The sequence below is a fragment of the Musca autumnalis genome, unplaced genomic scaffold (assembly GCF_047663935.1).
Source record: "Musca autumnalis isolate F117 unplaced genomic scaffold, ASM4766393v1 scaffold_1, whole genome shotgun sequence".
Taxonomy (NCBI): domain Eukaryota; kingdom Metazoa; phylum Arthropoda; class Insecta; order Diptera; family Muscidae; genus Musca; species Musca autumnalis.
This window is the reverse complement of record NW_027411644.1, coordinates 302,098,745-302,118,538: the sequence shown is the minus strand read 5'-3', so window position 1 is coordinate 302,118,538 and position 19,794 is coordinate 302,098,745. Positions and strand designations below refer to the sequence as shown.

Genomic DNA, 19,794 nt, shown 5'->3' with positions numbered 1-19,794 from the left:
GCTACTATTGTGATATCTTAGTTGTTTGATCACCTACGAGCACCTACTTTACATCACTAGAAAGGTGATATTTTCTACTTTAATTGTCAGGTTTTGCTTTTGGTATACCTCATATAGAAGCTGAGATATTCACTTTGGAAAAAAACGTTGTCTTTTTATCCACCTAAGTTTTTTGCCCTTTCCGACCCCTAGATATTATCCGACCATCACCAAAATCAATAGGCTTCTTCCCCTCAGGGACCCCCATCAACATGCAAAATTTCGTGACGATCCGATCAAAATTGCGACCTGTAGCGTGATTACAAGGTTTAGATGGACAGACGGACAGACGGACAGACGGACGGACGGACGGACTGACGGACGGACACACATAGCCAGATCGACTCAGCTCGTCAAGACATTTATTCTGGTATATATAAGTATGGGTCTACGACCACTATTTCGATGCGTTACAAACTGTTTGTCCAAAACCAACTTATAATACCCTCCCCACATAGTGGTGTAGGGTATAAAAACTCGCGTGCCGACAGTGAGCGTTGGACACACAACCCTAGGATTTATAGTCAGACACACACTCACTGTGCCACCGTCCTCATTACTTAGTGAGGAGCAAAGTAAGTAGGTTTGCCTTGTAATTTTTTTAAGAAGTATCCCATTACTTTTCAGATTACTTGTAATGGGAAAAGAAGCTTGTTTACATTACTTTGTAATGGGTTACGTAATGACTACTGGATCCGAATTTTTGCTGGGATATATCAGCCAAATTGTCAAAAAGAAAATAATAGAATGAAATTTTTTCACTGTCATAAGTTGGGTACAACTTTTTCTATTTTTGGAAAACTTTTCCAGCAACAATATTCTGGAGCCTAGCTAAAGTAATTTGTATAACCTCAGCGTGCTGACGATGGTATATACACTTTCATACGGGCAAAATGTGCCTCATCGAAATAATGGTTTTAGACCCCAAGTATGTTTGGACGAAATGTAAATGTATTTCAAACAATTTGGAGTCAATTGAGCAATGTCCGTCCGTCTGTCTGTCTGGCTGGATCACACAATAACTCTCGAAGGGATGAACCAATTCGGTTCAAATAATGGCTTGTGTAATATTTTGCCTAAACATAGTTTAAGTTCGAAGATAAGCCATATCGGTCCACTCCTTCAGGAACCTTCCCCACAAAAGTTCAAAAATGTTCGGAAAGATTGTTCGCACGGTAACTCTTGAAGGGAGTGGCCGAATTGGTACATACTTTACACATCATAATATATCTACCAGATATAGATCAGTGGGCCTATTCTGTAACTTTTTAACGAAGTCGATATTGTTATTTTTTTCAAAAAACTCATTTAAACAACATTATTAACAACCTTGGTATTCTGTAAATAAATTTTAACAACTTATGTTAAAAATGTCGTTATGAAAACAACACAAAGATAGTCGTTTTTAAAAAATGGACAAACATTTTCTTTGATTTACCTTTGGTTTGTGTGTATGTTTTGTTTATGAATACATTCAAAATTGAAAGCTTTTGAAAGTTTATAGACAATTTGGCTAAATTTTTGCAGAATAGCACAATCGTTACTGCAAACGATTTTTTAGTGTCGACAACGTTGTCGATTGTCGGATCGTTAAAAAGTTACAGGATAGCACTACAGGTTCAAATACGAACTATATTTGTCCAATCCATACGGTACCTCCCACACAAAATTTCGGATAAGTTCACTTTAAGACCTGATATCAAATCAATTTGAAGCAACTTGGCTCAACTACGATGTTAAAATTTTTTTTTGGGATGTAAAAACCCCTATGGCACCATATGTTATGGCTGAAGATCCACTTCCATAATGGTCAATGTCGATCCATTCCTTTTAGTATCTCCTCCGCAAAAATTTTGATCTTTAATCCTAATCAACATTTTTGTCGGTTCAAACGCCCAAAATTGTTAAACCCCTAAATATATACGTTTTTTGGGAAAATATTGTTTCAATATACACAGGCTGAGGGTATATCTCTGTCGGCAAAGCCGACTGATACTTTTTACTTGTTATTTGTTACTCTATTTCTTACTTTTCTCATATAAGCAATGAAGTTCTAAATTCCATATGTTTTTGCAAACTATGCAGATAGTTTATTATTGTACCATGTCATTTGACGTTTTAAGCCATGACTGTAGGGTTGTAGTTTTCAGCGATTTTCATACCTGGCCTATCTATACTTTATTGTACCATGGTAAACATATTCTGAAACGCATAGCAATGTTTACTTAGTTGACCCTCTACAGAACATTTGCCCTATAAGCCGAAGTATATATATATATTAGCATATTAGCTCAATGATATAGGACCTACTGTTTACCGCCGAGTTCGAACTGGATGTCTTAAGACACCACTTGTAGCGAATGTTTTACATGGCTGAAGTACTCAGGAAATGTCACCAACATTACTGAGGGGTATTTTGCCACTGTTTAAATATTAATGTTGCCAACCCGGGGAATCGAACCCACGACATTTTGCTTGCAAGGCTGGTGTAGATACCATTGCACCACGGTGGCGCCCAATTCCCATTCCTCTATATTTGTTGCTTATATTTTCCTATTTTTTGTATGCCCGCGTTCGATCACCACGCCAGGCAAACCATAGTACTTTCCAACGGTGGCAAAATGCCTTTCAGCGTAATATAGCTAGACAGTTCCTGTGTATTCCTGCCATGTAAAAACTTCTCCATAAGTGTGTCATAAGACATAAGACACGCCGTTATGCGATAAAACGTAGATCCAATATCATTGAGATAATATGAATAGGCGTGCACTCATTGATATGAAAGAAGTCTCCAGTGTCCCTTCGGGCATGCGTATGAGAACATATCGTCGGTGTCATGCTTAAGTGTTCCATACGCCATTTTTGAAATTTTGAGATAAAGGTACCTTACTAGATTTTAAACCATGCTCTTTCAGAGTTTTTAATCGGTTTTCTTCTATCTTCTATAGTTTTTGAGATATTCAGATGTCAGTAAGTTCCATATCCGCTTTGTGACGCAAAAAATTCTGTCTTTTCTGTCATAAAGCCTGGCGAATGGAACAAAACAACTTTGAACTTTTTTGTTCCATATCCATGCCGAGTGACGTATGGAACAAAAAGAGAAAAAAAAAACGAATTGTTCCGCCCCAAAAATCATGGCATTTGGAACAAAAAATTGCACGAATAATGTGGCGTATGGAACAAATTATTTTAAAGGACTGGGCTTAAAAACTGAAGAATAATAGTTTTTAAATCTAAATATTTTTGAATATTTGATTGCTTGAGTATTTTTGAATAATGTAATTTTATATGAAAACCACAATTTCTTTTCGCTTAAGGTAACGCATTTTATAAAAAAATTCCCTCGTTTTAAGACAAGATTTTGATTTAAGCCAACAAAAATACACGCAGATACGTTCATTCGTCTTGAAGTTAGCGTAGACACCGACTACAAAAATGGTATTTTAAGAAAAAATCGTTGAAAGTTTTTATGTTACATTAGAAATGCAAAAATCAGTTCCGATCGAAATGTTTACCTCATATTCTACGCTACTTCTATATATTTCAAATAAATAAATGTTAAGGAGACCCATAATAGTCCTTAAAGTATTTATTTTCTCATATAAATGTTTCATTTGAAGACGTGAATTTTCAACCTCACAGTAGCACTTCAAATAAGGGAGGTAGAACACAATTGATAAAAAGTGGTTCTGTTAAAATGTGACAAAATGTGTTCCATTTGACACAAACAGCCAAACACACGAAAAAAGAACCCATGGAACAATTCAGCAACCTTTTGCAATTATAAAAATCGGCCATAACTTCTAGACTATCGGAGATATCTGACTAAAATAAAATACTGATATATTCTTTGAGTTTAGTTAAGTAGAACTGAGCTCTTAAAGTATTGGATTTTTGTACCTCTTTTAATCCGTATGGGCTCAAACGTTAACTTGAACTTTTCTCGAATCAGACAAATGGCGTATGGAACACTTAAGCATGACACCGACGATATGTATGCATGTACAGCGTAATGTGTTTCTACATAAGATTTCATAAAAAAATATTTGTAAGTTGATTCGGTAAAAAAACCTCACGCACAAAATGATTTTAAAATTTAAATTTGTCAGAATTATGGGCAATTTTTAGACAGATATATAATTTGTTGGCAGATATATAATTGAAAATAGACTTTAGAGCCACATGAGATACACAAACATTTGTTTCTCACTAATTTTCTGTATATCTGAGTATTATAAAAATGTCGTAAACGCTTTTTGAAGGTTATAATTAAAAAAAATCAAAATTTTTTGAAAGTGGTTTGTGCATGGTATTTTTCAATATTTGAATGGAATAAACATTATTTTAGGGAATAATTTTTGAGACAATTTTTTTTTATTCATAAATTTTTTCAAACAAATATTTGTATACCCTACACCACAATGTGGACAGGGTATTATAAGTTCTTTTTTCCGAAAACTCATGTAACACCCCCATGTGGTGTATTAAAATAAATATCTCGACGAGATAAGGTGATTTTGAGATGTTTGTCCGTTCGTCCGTCCATTAAACATTTTAATCAAACTCCAGGTCGATATTATGGACAAATCGTCACTATATTTTCAATGGAGATTGGTATTTGTGATGATCGTGAAGTATTTAGGAGGTGAAATAGACCAAAAACTAAGTTTTTCAACAATTATGTAGCTGCTCTAGAGGCAGCAATAATGGTCCGACCAGAGTGAAATTTTTAGTAAGGATTGAGGTTATGACAGAGAAGAAGCATTATCATGATGATCAGATAATATTTAGCTGGTTAAACGGACCAAAACTTTTGTGTGAAAATTGGTAGAATTTTTAGTATAACGAATATATCTCTATAGCTGGAAGATATGCTCCACGCACGTAATTTACAGTTAGAAGAAGAACTCTTGACTTTCCATTGATGCCAAATATGTTGATGAACGTGGTAAAATAGCAAAATTACAGGCTAATATGTGCTTTAGGGCTATAAACAAAAATACCACCCCGGTACCATGTGGGGAAAATTGTGCTGATAACGAAAACGCGTTTTCTAAGTAGATTCTGTGAAAAAAAGTTCCGCATCGACTGCGATTTTCTTTTTTGTTTTGATATTTTTCTATTTAAAAATTTAAAACTGCTTTGTTTGAATAAATATTTATAGAAAACAAGTAAAAAAGTATCAGACGGCTTTGCCGACAGAGATATACCCTTATCCTATGTAAATTGAAACATTAATTACGGACAGATCGAACGTATTTAGGGTCTCTTACAAATTTTGTGGCCCTTTTTGGTCATTTGAACTTGCCAAGTTCAAAAGTGTTGCGAAGGAGGTTCTTATAGGAATGGACTGAAATTGTCCATAATGGAAGTGGATCTAATGTTGGAAGTCATATCTTTTTGATAGCATCGCGCTCACTAGTCACTTTAGTGCGTCATCGGAAAAACTTTTGGAACAGTATGCCGGGAGCATGGACTTGCCCACGGTGAACATAATATCGCTGTAAACACGACCACAAGGAACAGCATCGTTATACATTTCTAAAGGATCTTCGAACCGACCCCAAAATTGCAGTTAGACACAAATATTGAACTTTTGTGGGGGAGGTACCCTAAGAAGAAGACCGATATGGGAAATTTTAGAAGTTAAACTAAATTTGGACAATATTTTATGAGATCCACAGTTTGGACCGAATTGGTTGCTTCGTTCAAGAGATATCGTATATACCATTCTTGTGACAGTTTTTAAATGTTGGGGGGAAGCACCGGAAATTGTGGACCGGTATTGCCCATCTTCGAACTGAAATTAAATTTGGGCAAAATATGACGAAGGCGATAAAAAGTAGGTCCATATCATCTAGCCAATATGAATTGGTGTATACCCATTGATATGAGAGAAGTCTCCCTTGTCCCTTAAGGGATGTTGTGGGAACATATGTATTTATGCAATGCTTCAAATATTGACCCATTTTTCATTGACCGATACGGTATCGATGCTACTTCTAAATATTTTTAGTATTTTGTTAATTCAAATTTTAATTTTTAATTTAATTTTCATCGATTCAAAACAGCGCATTTTGGACCGAACAAAATGTGGAATTGTTGGGTCATCCGCCGTACAAGCGTGACTTGGCACATAATGACTTAATTTGATCCCCACACATCTAGAAAAAAAGGCATAGTCAACGATTTTCGTCGCCAGAAGATGTTGTTGAACCGTTAAAAAACCATGCTATGGAGGTGTCTCAATCTGGTCACTGTTAACAACACAACACATGATCTATGCCAAACTGAATGAAATGGTCAATTTGATTACGGGCTTGGCTATTTGGGGATGTCCAAGTGTATTTGGATGCCCTGTCCCTACTATAGCCTTTGCTAACTTGTTTAAAGTTGCTTCCGAATCTTGAAGTGATTAGGCCATCTGATATGACAAGCCAGGAGATGATGTTCGATTTTGTTTTTATATTACTAAGTAGACCCCGCTTTTGCTTCTAGCCTCCTTACCGTAGCAAATAACCAGATCTCCATTTTTTCAATTATGAGTTCTGTAACATCCATTTTGAACTTAGCAATTTGTGTTTCTAATTTAGTTAGCCTTGATGTATCCGGAGCGTCCTTACATTCCATTGAGCGATTCTTATCCGTGTGCTTAGGGTCGTCATCCATATTTTAGTATCGTAGTCTTTGACCAGCTCAAAATTATAGACAACAACTTCCACTGCTGGTCCGAGATCTATTGAACTGTCAGATCCACTTTAGCAGATTCTCTTTTGACTTTTTTAAAGGTATCAATTAATTTTTAAACTGATCTACCCATGATGTTCATGTCATCAGCATAAGCAAGTAAAATGTGCTTATTGTTGATATTATAGCATTTATTTTAACGTTTGCATATCGAAAGTCTTTTTCCTTGTCTGAATCTTCTGTTGGTACTAAATAGTTCGGAGAGATTCTTTCCTATTTAACTGAAAACTGAGTATCAGTTAGTGTGTTCACAAAACCAAATGAGAACTGCAGGAATACCAATTCATACAGGGCTGGAACTTTGAGTGCTTGGGAGCTGTCGAATGCTGATCAATAATCGACAAAAATATGGTTAGTGTCGAACTACATCTCATGGGTCTTTTCCAGGATTTACCGCAAGGTAAATATCGCATTGGTATGACCCAATTATTTCGTTCAACATTGGATTTAGTCGTTCACATAATACACACAGTCTTATCTTCTTTTTTGCTGACGGAGCACAGAATACTCAGGATACAATTGTCGGATACCCGTTATTCTTGCCAGGTGGTGATGTATACACCTTATATGCGTGCCGGCTCCGGTTGTGAACAACTTGGCTGGTAAGCCATCGGCTCCTGCTGCCTGCTTTGCTTACTGGTCTCTACAGAAGCCAAACATCTCTACCATAGCCAACTGTCTGATGCTTCACTCTTCGTTAGAATTTTCGGACTTCATCCTGGCTCTTGTACATCTCAATTTTGTTCACGCACCTGTTTTTCAGTATCTTTTTGTTAACTGCGTTAAAGTCGTTCCTCTCTCCCTATGCTAATCTCGTGCGCTACGCATTGCTTCGGTAACAGGACGACACTTTCGATCATACCATAGGTTCCAGGATGCAGGTCTCTAGTACCCAGGTGTGGATTTTGAGGCTGTTTGCATGGAGTGGGCAATATTTTGCCACTGTGCTGGCAAGTTATCGGAACGAGGAGTGCCTTCATTAAGCAATTGTGCTAACTTTAGTGTTGTATATTTTCGTACTTTATTTGATGCGATTGCTGATCCGAGTCTATGCTTGCTTTTAGAAACGATCGTACATTTAACACACTCGATGAATATCTTCTATCTACCACAACATGATCAACATGATTTCTCATTCTTGATCAGGTGACAGCCAGGTGTCCTTACGAAGGTCAAGATGCTTAAATCTGGTACTGCGAACTACCATGTTTTTTTGCTGTCGCGAAGTCTACCACCCTCATTTCATTGTCAGAATATTCACTGTGGAGGCTGAAACATATACTACTTTCCAATATTCGCATTAAAATCGCCTAGAATAATTTTAATGTCATGGAAGGACAATGGACATATTTTTCTTTTAAGCGCTAGTAAAATATATATATTTGGCCTGCTCGTTCAGAGAGAGCATGAGGGCAAATAAATTGATGTTGAAAACAATTGCTTTTATCAGAATTGTACCAAGTGTAAGGATGGAGAAAATATGTTTTAACCTCCGACTAACTACAAATCCTCAACCAACGCATGCTTAATATCATGACCGCCATAATACAGTCCATCACCTTTAGGTGCTGTTGTGACGTCTTCCCAATCCATCGTATTTCATGTATGGAAGTAATATCGGCCTTATACTTTGCAAGTACATCTATCCGTCAGTGTGTAAACTGCACCTTCTCTATAAATAGTCAAAACATTCCAGGTGCCGATCATGATCCCTAATACTTTTGCGGATATCGTCAACTTTAGAGGGATTTGTTTTTCTCATTGCTTGCTTTTTCATAATGCGATGTGGGTTACAACTTTTTAAAGTTTTTAACACAACGGGGAGACGAAAGAGGCACCAAGATAAGTCATAATGCAATAATATAGCTGGAACGCTAAAATTCTGCATCTGAGTGTCTTTTTTTCATAGGCAGGTCAAGTTCGAAGATGGGCTATATCGGCCCATGGTTCCTCCCGATGTTCGTATGTTGAGGCTTCTTGCTACACTTTTCTGCAGTTACAAAACACCTCCACTAAAAATTTGCCTCATATAACCGTACCTCCCGATTTTCTGTATTTTGAAAATGTTAGCTAAATTTTTTACGAAACTACCTGTTAGCTGGCATTTGAGGTTCTTAGTGGTCACAAAAATTCTATATCAAAAATTGTAAACATGTTCTGCTATAAACCTCATATAAAGGTACCTCCCGATTTTCGGTATTTTAAAAATTTTAGCTAAATTTTTTACGGAAATACCTGTTAGTTGTTCGCAGTGGTCATAAAAATTCTATATCATTCTAAAATTCAATAATTCTAAATTTTAAACATACATATGTCCGTGTTTGGGTTTTGCCCGCACATAAAGGTACCTTGCGATTTTAGGTGTTTTTAAAAGTTTAGCTACTTTTGTTGACCGAACTATCTGTAATTTGACAATTAAGATTCCCGGTGGTCACAAAACTTCTCCACTCAAAATTGTCAAAATAGGTCCAAGTTTTCATATAACCCCATAGAATGGTTACATCCCGTTTCAGGTATTTCGTATTCGTTGGGGGTATAAAACTGTTCACCTGAAATTTGTCATTATCACACCGAAATGGTTTAATTTACTTATTTAGTCTTCGAGTACCTAGTTTTTATATGACCACAAAAGAACAGTGCCTCCCGCTTTTCGGTATTTTCAAGGTTTTAGCTTCTTTATCACCTCGAAATTTGTGAAGTTTTGTATTTAGTCTTCGTTGGTAGCATTAAACTCTCTCCCTGAAGTTTGTTGGTATAGGTCTACCTTTTGATACAGACCACATAGAACGTCACCTCCCTATTCTCGGTATTTTCAAGGTTTTAGCCTCATTATCACACCGAAATAGGTTAAATTTCGTATTTAGTCTTCGTTGGAAGCCTTAATAATATAGCCCCCATTGAACGGTACTTCCCGATTTTCCATATGTTCCAGGTTTTAGCAACATTATCACACCAAAACGGCTGAAAGGTGGTATTTAGTCTTCGCTAGGGGTATAAAACATTCCTACAGAGAATTAGCGGTATAGATCCTCGATTTAATAATGCCCTCCTGTAACGGTACCGCACACTTTTTTGTATATCGCGGACTCGTTGTCACAACTTTGGATCGAAATGTGGGTAGTTATGGTTATACCCTAAGCATTTATGCTAACGAGGGTATATACACTTTCATTGAAATAATGGTTGATTTAGCCATGTCCGTCCGTCTGTCTGTCTGGAGCGCACGATAACTCTCGAACGGATCAACCTATTCGGCATAAAATTTGGCTTTCGTAATATTTTGTCGTTTAAGTTCGAAGATGGGTTATATCGGTCCACTCCTTCCGGTACCTCCCGCACAAAAGTTCGAAAATGTTCGGAAATTTGTGGGCACGATAACTCATGAAAGGAGTAACCCTTGTGGTCCATTCTTTGCGCATTATGGAATTCCTTCCAGACTTAGATGGGGTTAAAATATGGACTCAATCGGTTCACTCCTTCGGGTACCTCCCACACAAAATTTCGGACAAGGTCATTTTAAGGCCTGCTCTCGAATCGCTTGGATTTTTGTTGTAACAGCTTGTATTCTCCGCCCCCCATACGACGGTACAACTTTTATCTGGAGCAAGTTCACACTTCCAGAGGAAATAGATAGCCTGAGAGTTTCAAAAAACCCTATTGCAACGTGTGAAGTGGCTCTCGAACGGATCTGCCGAGTTAGTCCAAAATTTTGCTTCGTAATATTTTGTTCAAACTTAATTAAATTTCGAAGATAGGCAATATCGGCCCACTCCTTCAGGTACCTCCCCCACAAATGTTCAAAAATGTTCGGAAAACTTGTGCGCACGATAACTCTTGAACGGAGTGACCGATTTTGTCCATACTTTACACATCCTTATATATCTACCAGATGTATATCAGTTTTGAATATAGACTATATTTGTCCACTCCTTCGGGTACCTCCCACACACAATTTTGGAAGAATTCATTTTAAGACCTGCTATCGAAGTTGTACAATTGTAAAAACCCCTATGGCACCATATGTAGTCGCTGGAGAGCACTTAACTCTCGAACTGATCAACCGATTTGGTAAAATATTTGGACTTGGTCATATTTTGTCCAAACTTAGTTTCAGTTCAAAGATGGACAACAACTTTCGGTACTACCCCCCAATATTTAAAAAATTTCACTAAAATGGCATGCACGATATCTATTCAACGGGGCAACCAATTTGTTCCAAACTTTGGATCTCCTAATATGTTGTCCAATTTAGTTTAACTTTTAAAATGGCCGATATCGATCTTCTCCTTAGGGTAACTCCCCCACAAAAGTTCAATCTTTTGAAAGTGTATACCGATGCTGTTCGTTATGGTCCTGTTTACAGCCATATTATGTTTTCCGTGGACCAGACCATGCTTCCTGGCACACTGGTCCAAAAGTTATACTTTGACCCACTGAAATGACTAGTGGCCGCTATATATATATCAAAAAGATATGACTCTAAAATAAGATCCACTCCCATAATGGACTATGTCGGTCCATTCCTTTAAGTACCTCCTACGCAACACTTTTTATACCCTACACCACTATGTGGTATTATAAGTTTGTTTTGGGAAAAATTGATGTAACACCGCGAAATATTCATCGTAGACCCCCAATGTGGTATACCAATCTTCATATCTCGACGATCAGATATGCCGGCAAAGTAGCCTACATAGAGAAAAAGAACTACTGACCTTTCCTCTGATGCAAATTGCAAATAACGTGTCTGCTACATAACGGACCTAGTGCCTTTTATATAATGGGTTTTGTGTAGATAACCATATTTTCCTCCGATGCTACAAACTTGCAATGATAGTCTGATCGACGCGAAATTTTATGTGAGGTTTTGGTTTACGATGAAGAAGAAGCTTGGAATTTAACATGATAATCAGCAAATATTTAGCGGGTTAAATGGACCAAACCTGTTGTGTAAAATGGGTATTATATCCTGAACGACAACGTGAGTTATATTTAAAAGACCGTCTTCTGCCCTTTCCATTGATTTCAATTATGTTGACCACGTAAGATAACAGAGTTATATGTGAGCAGTGTAATTACATTCACGCTAAAGTTCGCAGATATAGTTCAATACTGAAAAATTTATGCACGAGGTCAGAGATTTGGTCAAGGACAATGCCAATAATTTTGGATAATGATCGGATAATATTTAGCGGGTAAAACTAACCAAAACTTTTGTGGGAAAAATATAAAAAATTAATTTTGGCTCCACATTTAAATTTCTGGTGGACATATTCTGACAAATTACGAAAACGAAACTCGTGACCTCTCTTTTGATGCAAATTATATCAATGTAGCGGTTAGATAACGGAAGCACTGTATAACATGTAAATGTGTTTCTCTATTTTTTTTTTAATTTGCTTGTAAAGAACTACATTTAGTTGCTATGCTACAAAATCTCGAGCGAAATTCTCACAATTTAAATTGATGCAAATTGCAATGATATACTAGTCTTGAAATTTTTGTGCTACCTTTGGTCAAAAGTAATGTAATACCCACAAATTGTAATACCATAAAAACTGGTCCTTTTTTCATTGGATGATTGGGTAAAAATCAGCGAAAACTACTTCTAAATGTTTTTTCATATTTCGTTCTTTATAAAATTAAATTTAAAAAAACATGTATATATGTACATTGTACATATAGCCAAAACGGTGTATGTGCCCATTATTAAAAAAAAGAAAATAACACCTAACGTTTCCAGTAATGACGGCGTATGTATGTGCTATATCTCTGGTATGTTATCTTGTATATCAACTTATGTATGTATGACCGGACGGCAAAAATTTGTCGCAATCATATCAACTGGATTCAGTGGAAAACTAGTGCCCAAGGAAAGTGGTGTAGGGTATTACATGGTCGGCTCCGTCCGACTATAGCCTACTCTGACTTGTTAAAATCCTCAGTTTTAGCGGCAAGTTGAAATGTCCAAAACGGCCCACAAAATTCTAAAAGGCGTTAAATACATTCGACCGTAGATTAAAGTTTCAATTCTGTCTGTTACTTTTTTACTTGTTTATTCGGAATATGGTGGAGCAGCTTATTTCTTTTATAAACAAAGCAAACTAATTATTCCACCTTTGTTTCAACACAGTACATGTTGGAGGGCGCAAAAGTTCGGCCCGACCGAACTTAACGAGTTTTTTAATATATATATGTTTAATATATGCATCCCATGGAGGCACCGAGACAAATATCATTCCTTCCAAATCAATGTAAAATACATTCCCTGGAGGAACCCTAAAACCTCCACATATAAGTCATTAGTTTCCATAGCTTACAACCACACGTGTTTTTATTGGAAATCAAATTATTATTAACAAATAATTAAATTATAACTAATTGATTATAATAATACGTTTATCTGTTAATCTAGTTATGGTAGGTCGGTTAGCATTATTTATATTTAATATTATTTTTCACTCACTTTTACATTAAGGGGTTCACATTCTGCAAGCTCAGCATTTATTAGAAATTACACAGCAATTAGCCACAAACGTTGGTTGGCAGCGAAGCAGTAATTACATTGAATGAACTAAGCATTGCCATGATTTCACATAGCAATAAAAATCCATATAAAAATTATATTAAAGCCAACAACAACCATAAAAAACTTTCTGGCAAAAAAAAGAAATGCTAATTGGTCAATAATAAATTAATTAATGTCTGTTTCGTTTCGTTGTTTTTTTTTAACAAAAGCTTTATTCATTTTATTTCATTGTTGTCATTTGTTAATTCGTCATCCGCCATTAGCTGGGGGAGAAAGAAGGTGGAGGAGGATTTACAGAAAAACAAGCTAACAGAAATGTATGTCCTGCCTTCCTTTATCAGACACAAAAAACTCTCTCAACAGACCCTGGGCACCATGTACTCGTTAAATTTATTCATAACCCATAAAAATCCGGACATTGTCAAACATTGGGCCGCCATAAAAAAGATATTTTAACTTTTTCAGTATTCATCCGTTTAAACACAAAAACAACAATAACAATAAAAAGGGAATTCAACTTTATGATTGTTTTATTTGTTGAATATGCCAAAAACGAAAATTATTAATAAATGTTTATTGCATTTGTTTGTCTCTTTTTTCTCTCTTTTATTATTTTTCTTGTTTAACAATTTCCTGTGGCCATAACTCATCATCATGGATGGACGTTTGGTATTTTTTTTTCTTCATACCAGTGTCATGTGGCTGCTGCAATGGTGGCTGCCTCCACATCCTTTGGCTATCAATCAGTGAACCAATTCAATGACAATCGAACGATGATGTGACGCCAGCTTAGCAGTTGCAGTTCCTGTAGCGGGAGCAGCAACTGCGGTAGAAACAGTGTTCTACACCACCATCATCATCATCACCACCACCATCCTTCACAGCAGCAGCAACAATCACCGCAACTGCAACAGCGTGAATCCAGAACCTGTACAAGGTGTCAAAGTTTTCATCGCCACAATCATCGTCAACGACGAAGATCATCGGGTGTACACTTTGGTGCAGCCACCACAATGTCAAATATCACCAAAGCCATTGTGACCATAACACCACCGGTGCCAACGGGTACAGCCAGTGCCAATGCCTTGACGCCTTCGTCCATGACAAGTTTGTCACTAAACTCTGGTCTCTCGCCACACCACACTGCGCTCAATTCACCCGGATCATTGAGTGCGGCCACAACACCCATGACTGCTGGGCCCTCGAGCAAACATTGTACATTTGCCCTGACGCCCATTACGATACCACCACCACCGAACAAGGTGTCTTTCTTGTCGACTGCTAAATTTCACAGTTCCTCAAATATTGCTCTGGCCACAACAACAGCAATGATGGCAGCAGCAGCTGCAACCGCATCAAAGAATCCACCAACCGCAGCAGGAACAACATCAACACCCACGGAAAGAGCGAATCGAACACCTACGGAAACGGGTAATGAAACAACGGCACCGGCATCAACATCGTCACCGTCTTCCTCGTCAATGCTGATGATGATGCACAAGTCGCACAGCCATCAAAAACTGGCAATGCGTCAAAGTTGTGCGAGTCAAATTACCACCGTTGAGGATGTCGATGAAATTTGCAAACTCTCATTGAATGATGAGGTTGAAAATGGCATCAGTGATGATGCTGACAATGATAACGATAATGACGGTGCCTTGGGGGAAGTGGAAAGTAATGTTCTCGGCAGTGGCAGTAGTTCACATCATTACTCCAGCAGTCATTCAAATTCGTCGTTATCTTCATCAGCGGCTGTTCTCACACGTGATAACATAATAATTCCTTAAGGTTAGTCAGAGCTTTGTTTGTAGTTTGTTATTTATTTTTCATTTTTTTTTTATAAAAAGTAATTTAATATTTGCATTTAGACACGTTTAGTTTATTTAATCAACACACATACTCACACATACACAAAAAACACATTTGTAGTCTTCCAAAATATATTTAATATTAAATTTAACAAAAAAAAAAAAAAAAACAAATCAAAATGTTTTGCAACACATATTTCATTATTATTTGTTTAGTATAATATTATTAATTCAGAAAAGTAATATCACAATTAAAATTCTTATTAAATTGCCATAAGGTGGGCGGGTGAGCAGGAGATAAATGTACATATAAGAATTAGACAGCGGAATGTTATCCAAACCCCTTTTTTGGTTCGATTCATGTCAAATTTTGGGACTGGGCATATTTTTGGCTTCTGATTTAATTGCAATCGAAACATATGACATATCCAAAATTATGCAAAATGCATAAATTTTGCATATGCAAAAAATAATATGTTCTTATGCAACAAATATTTCAATAATAGGTACAAAAATATTTGTGAGTACAATTTTTTACCCTCAGCATTTCATACGGGCAAAATGTGCACCATCGAAATAATGGTTTTAGACTCCAAGTATGTTTCGACGAAATCCGTTTCGGACAATTTGGGGTCAATTAAGCAATGTCCTTCCGTCTGTCTGACTGGCTGGTACGCACGATAACTATCGAACGGTTTAACCGATTCGAACCAAATAATATTTTGACTAAACTTAGTTTAAGTTCGAAGATGGGCCATATCGGTTCACTCCTTCGCGTACATCCCCCTTAAAAGTTCGAAAATGTTCGGAAAATTTGTGTGCACGATAACTCTTGAAGGGAGTAACCGATTTAATCCATGCTTTGCACATCCTGAAATTTCTACCAGAATTAGATGAGGTTCCAATATGGACTCAATCAGTCCACTCCTTCGGGTACCTCCCACATAAAATTTTGGAAAAGCTTAGTTAAGGACCAGCTCCGAATAGCTTTGATTGTTGTTGTAACAACTTATATTCACTGTTCCCCATGCAAGACTCATTAGGGACAAGCCATAATTCCTGACAAAATAACTTGAAAGTTGTAAAAAACCCCTAGGACACCGTGTGTAGTTGTTGGGTCACAATATAACTCAACAATTCGGTCCAACATTTGGCCTACCTTATATTTTGTCCAAACTTAGTGTAAGTTCGAGTATAAGCCATATCGGTCCATTCCTTCAGGTACAACCCCCACAAAAGTTCAAAAATGTTCGGAAAAATTGTGTGCAGGATAAGGGAGTGATCGATTGGGTCCATACTTTACACATCCTAATATATCTACCTGGTATAGATCAGGTTCGAATATGGACTATATTTACCCACTCCTTCGGGTACCTCTCATACAAAATTTCGGATAAGTTCACTTTAAGACCTGCTCTCGGATCACTTTGATTTTTGTTGAAGCAAATTGCATTCACTGACCCCCTTTACGATGGTACAAGTTTTTCAGGGGCAAGTAAATACTTCCTGAGAAAACAGCCCAAAAGCTGTAAAAAATCCCTATGGCACCGTATATAGTGGCTGGAGAGCACGTAAATCTCGAAATGGTCAACCGATTTGGTCGGAAATTTGGCCTTCGACATATTTGTCCAAACTTAGTTTCAGTTCGAAGATGGGCAATACCGGTCTACCACTTCCAATACTTCCCCCTAAAATTTAAAAATGTCACTAAAATGGTATGCACGATACACTTTCTTGAACGGGGTAACCAATTTGGTCGAAACTTTGGATCTCCTAATATTTTGTCAAAATTAAGTTCAACTCCTAAAATGGACAAATTGGTATTCTCCCCTCCTCTCCTCCCAAAAGTTCACCATTTGTGTCTAAGTGCAGTTTAGGGTCTGTTCGAAGATCCTTTGGAAATGTATACCGATGCTTTTCTTTGTGGTCCTTTTTACAGCGATATTATGTTTTCCGTGGACAAGGTCATGATTCCTGGCCTACTGGTCCAAATGTTATACGATGACCCACTGAAATGACTAGTGGGTGCGATATCTATCGAAAAGATAAGACTCCCAAAATAAGATCCACTTTCATAATGGAATATGTCGGCCCATTCCTTCAAGTATATCCACCGAAACACTTTTAAACTTTAATCCTAATCCACATCTTTGTCTGAAAGTTCAAATGTTCAAAAAGGGTCTCAAAATTCTGAAAAGATCCTAAATACATTCGATCTGGCCGTAGATGAAAGTTTCAATTCACATAGGCTGAGGGTATATCTCTGTCGGGAAAGCCGAATGATACTTTTCTACTTGTTCTGTTTAAAATTCTCATCAGACAAGTCAATAAAATAGAGAAATGTATAACCACAGCCACAACAATCAAAATACCGAAAATCGGGAGGTATCGTTCTATGGGGGCTATATGAAAGGCTGAACCTAAACCGAAAAATTTAAGGTGGAAAGTTTTTTACCCCCAAGGAAGACTTAATAATAAATTTCAGCCATTTCGGAGGGATATTGAGGCCACAAGCTTTAAAATACCAGAAATCTGGAGGTACCATTCTATGTGGGCTATATGAAGACGTGGATCTACACCGACAAATTCCAGGTGGAAAGTTTTACACCCCCAACAAAGACTAAATGCCAAATTTCAGTCATTTCAACCTTCAAAATACCGAAAATAGGGAGGTATCGTTCTATGGGGGCTATATGAAGACGTGGATCTATACCGTCATATTTCAAAAGGAAAGTTGTATACCCCCAACGAAAATTTAATACCAAATTTCAATTATTTCGGTGGGATATTCAGGCTACAACCTTCAAAAAACCAGAATTCGGGAGGTACCATTCTATGGGGGCTATATGAAGGCGTGGACCTATATCGTCATATTTCAGGTGGAATGTTTTATACCCCCAACGAAGACTTAATACAAAATGTCAGCCATTTCAGTGTGATGTTCACAACCTTCAAAAAATCGGGAGGACCCGTTCTATGGGGGCTATATGAAAACGAGGACCTATACGAAGACTTAATACCAAATTTCAGCCATTTCGGTGAGATATTTAGAATACAAATCCTTGTATATATTTTTATACCCTACACTACTATGTGGAAAGGGTACTATATGTTTGTTTAGGGAAAAATTCAGCGAAATATTCGTCGGAGACCCCCAATGTGGTATACCAATCTCATATCTCGACGAGATAAAACGATTTTGAGATGTGTGTCCGTCCGTCTGTCCATTATAAATTGTAATCAAACTCCAGGCCGCAATTATGGACCGATCGCCACGAAATTTTGTATGGAGGTCGGGTTCAGACCAGAATAGATCCCTATTTTCATTGGTGATGATCGTGAAATATTTAGTGGGTGTAATGGACCAAAAACATATTATTTATCCAATTTTGTAGCGGCTCTGTAGGTCGCAATTATAGTCCGATCAACGCGAAGAGTATATGACAAAGAAGATGCTTGCAATTTGAGATGGCGATCAGATAATATTTAGAGAGTTAAATGGACCACAACTTTTGTGTGAAAATTTTTAATATACAGCTTATATCTTTGTCCCTGAGGACACATTCCTCCCTCGTGAGTTATATTTGGACCATTCCATTGATGTCAATTATGTAGATGTAGGTGATCAGATAACAGAGTTACAGCCTAATATATCCAGTTTTTTGTTTGTAGTGTAATCATAAACTCGCTAGAGGTCGCAATTATAGCTCAATAGTCACGAAATTTTGCATGAGGTACGAGTTTAGGTTGCATGAAGTTTAGGTTAATTTTGCATGATGATCTGATATTATTTAGCTGGTGACATATACCATTTTCCTAGAGAGCATATACCGGCAACGTAGCCTACATATGGGAAAATAACTACTGGCCTTTCCCCTGATGCAAATTGCAATAATGTGTCTGCTACATAACGGGCCTACTGCCTAATATATAATGGGTTTTGTGTAGAGAACCACAATTTCCTCCCATGCTACAAATTGTCTCTATCATGACAGAGAAATGTTCAGTTCAGTTGTCCAATTGAATGTTTTATACAAATATTGCAGCATGGGGTCCCCTCGCCACCTATTTTATACCTCAGGATTTACTGTAAAGGGGATACATACAAAATACGACCAAAGATGTGTCTCATCGAAGTAATGGTTTTAGACCACAAGTTTAAAGTTTTTACGAAAAATTGTGTGAACGATAACAGGCGATGTGAGCAATCAATCGATAGATCGGGTAAAACTATATCGGTCCACACCTTCGGGTACGTCCCACACAAAATTCGGAAAAGTGAAATATAAAAGTCCTCTCGAATCGTTTAGAATTTCTTTCAGCAGATTGTCCTTACCGTCCCCTTTACGATGGTACAATTGCAATAGCAAGTCCATACTTCCTGAGATTATGGCGGAAAAGCTCCAAGAAACCCTAAAAAACAAACAAGAAACCTAAATAAAATGGCAAATCCGCAAGATAACTCCCAAGGGGACTTTCTGATTGGTCCAAACTTTGCACATCGCATTATGTCATCTAGTCATGTATCAGGTTGGAATATGGACTATATCGGTCCCGTGCTTCGAGTACCTCCCACACAAAATTTGGGATATGTGCTGTTTAAGGACTCGTATCGGATCTATTTGAATTTTTTGAAGGAGGTTCTTTTCGCGGTCCCTATAACAACGGTAA

At 37.2% G+C, this 19,794-nt stretch overlaps 1 protein-coding gene across 2 annotated transcripts in view; it reads left to right on the top strand.

Annotated features, from left to right (window-relative positions):
- Nucleotides 1-15,254, top strand: part of Dop1R2 (dopamine receptor 2) — a 284,897-nt gene extending 269,643 nt beyond the window's left edge. For both annotated transcript variants that reach the window (XR_012409186.1, XM_073961993.1), the window contains one exon: nucleotides 14,008-15,254. Coding sequence is in view for 1 of the 2 variants with exons in the window: in XM_073961993.1 (XP_073818094.1) it covers nucleotides 14,008-14,097 (90 nt within the window). In the remaining variant the exon portion in view is untranslated. The remainder of the gene's footprint in view (nucleotides 1-14,007) is intronic.
- Nucleotides 15,255-19,794: the final 4,540 nt, after the last annotated feature.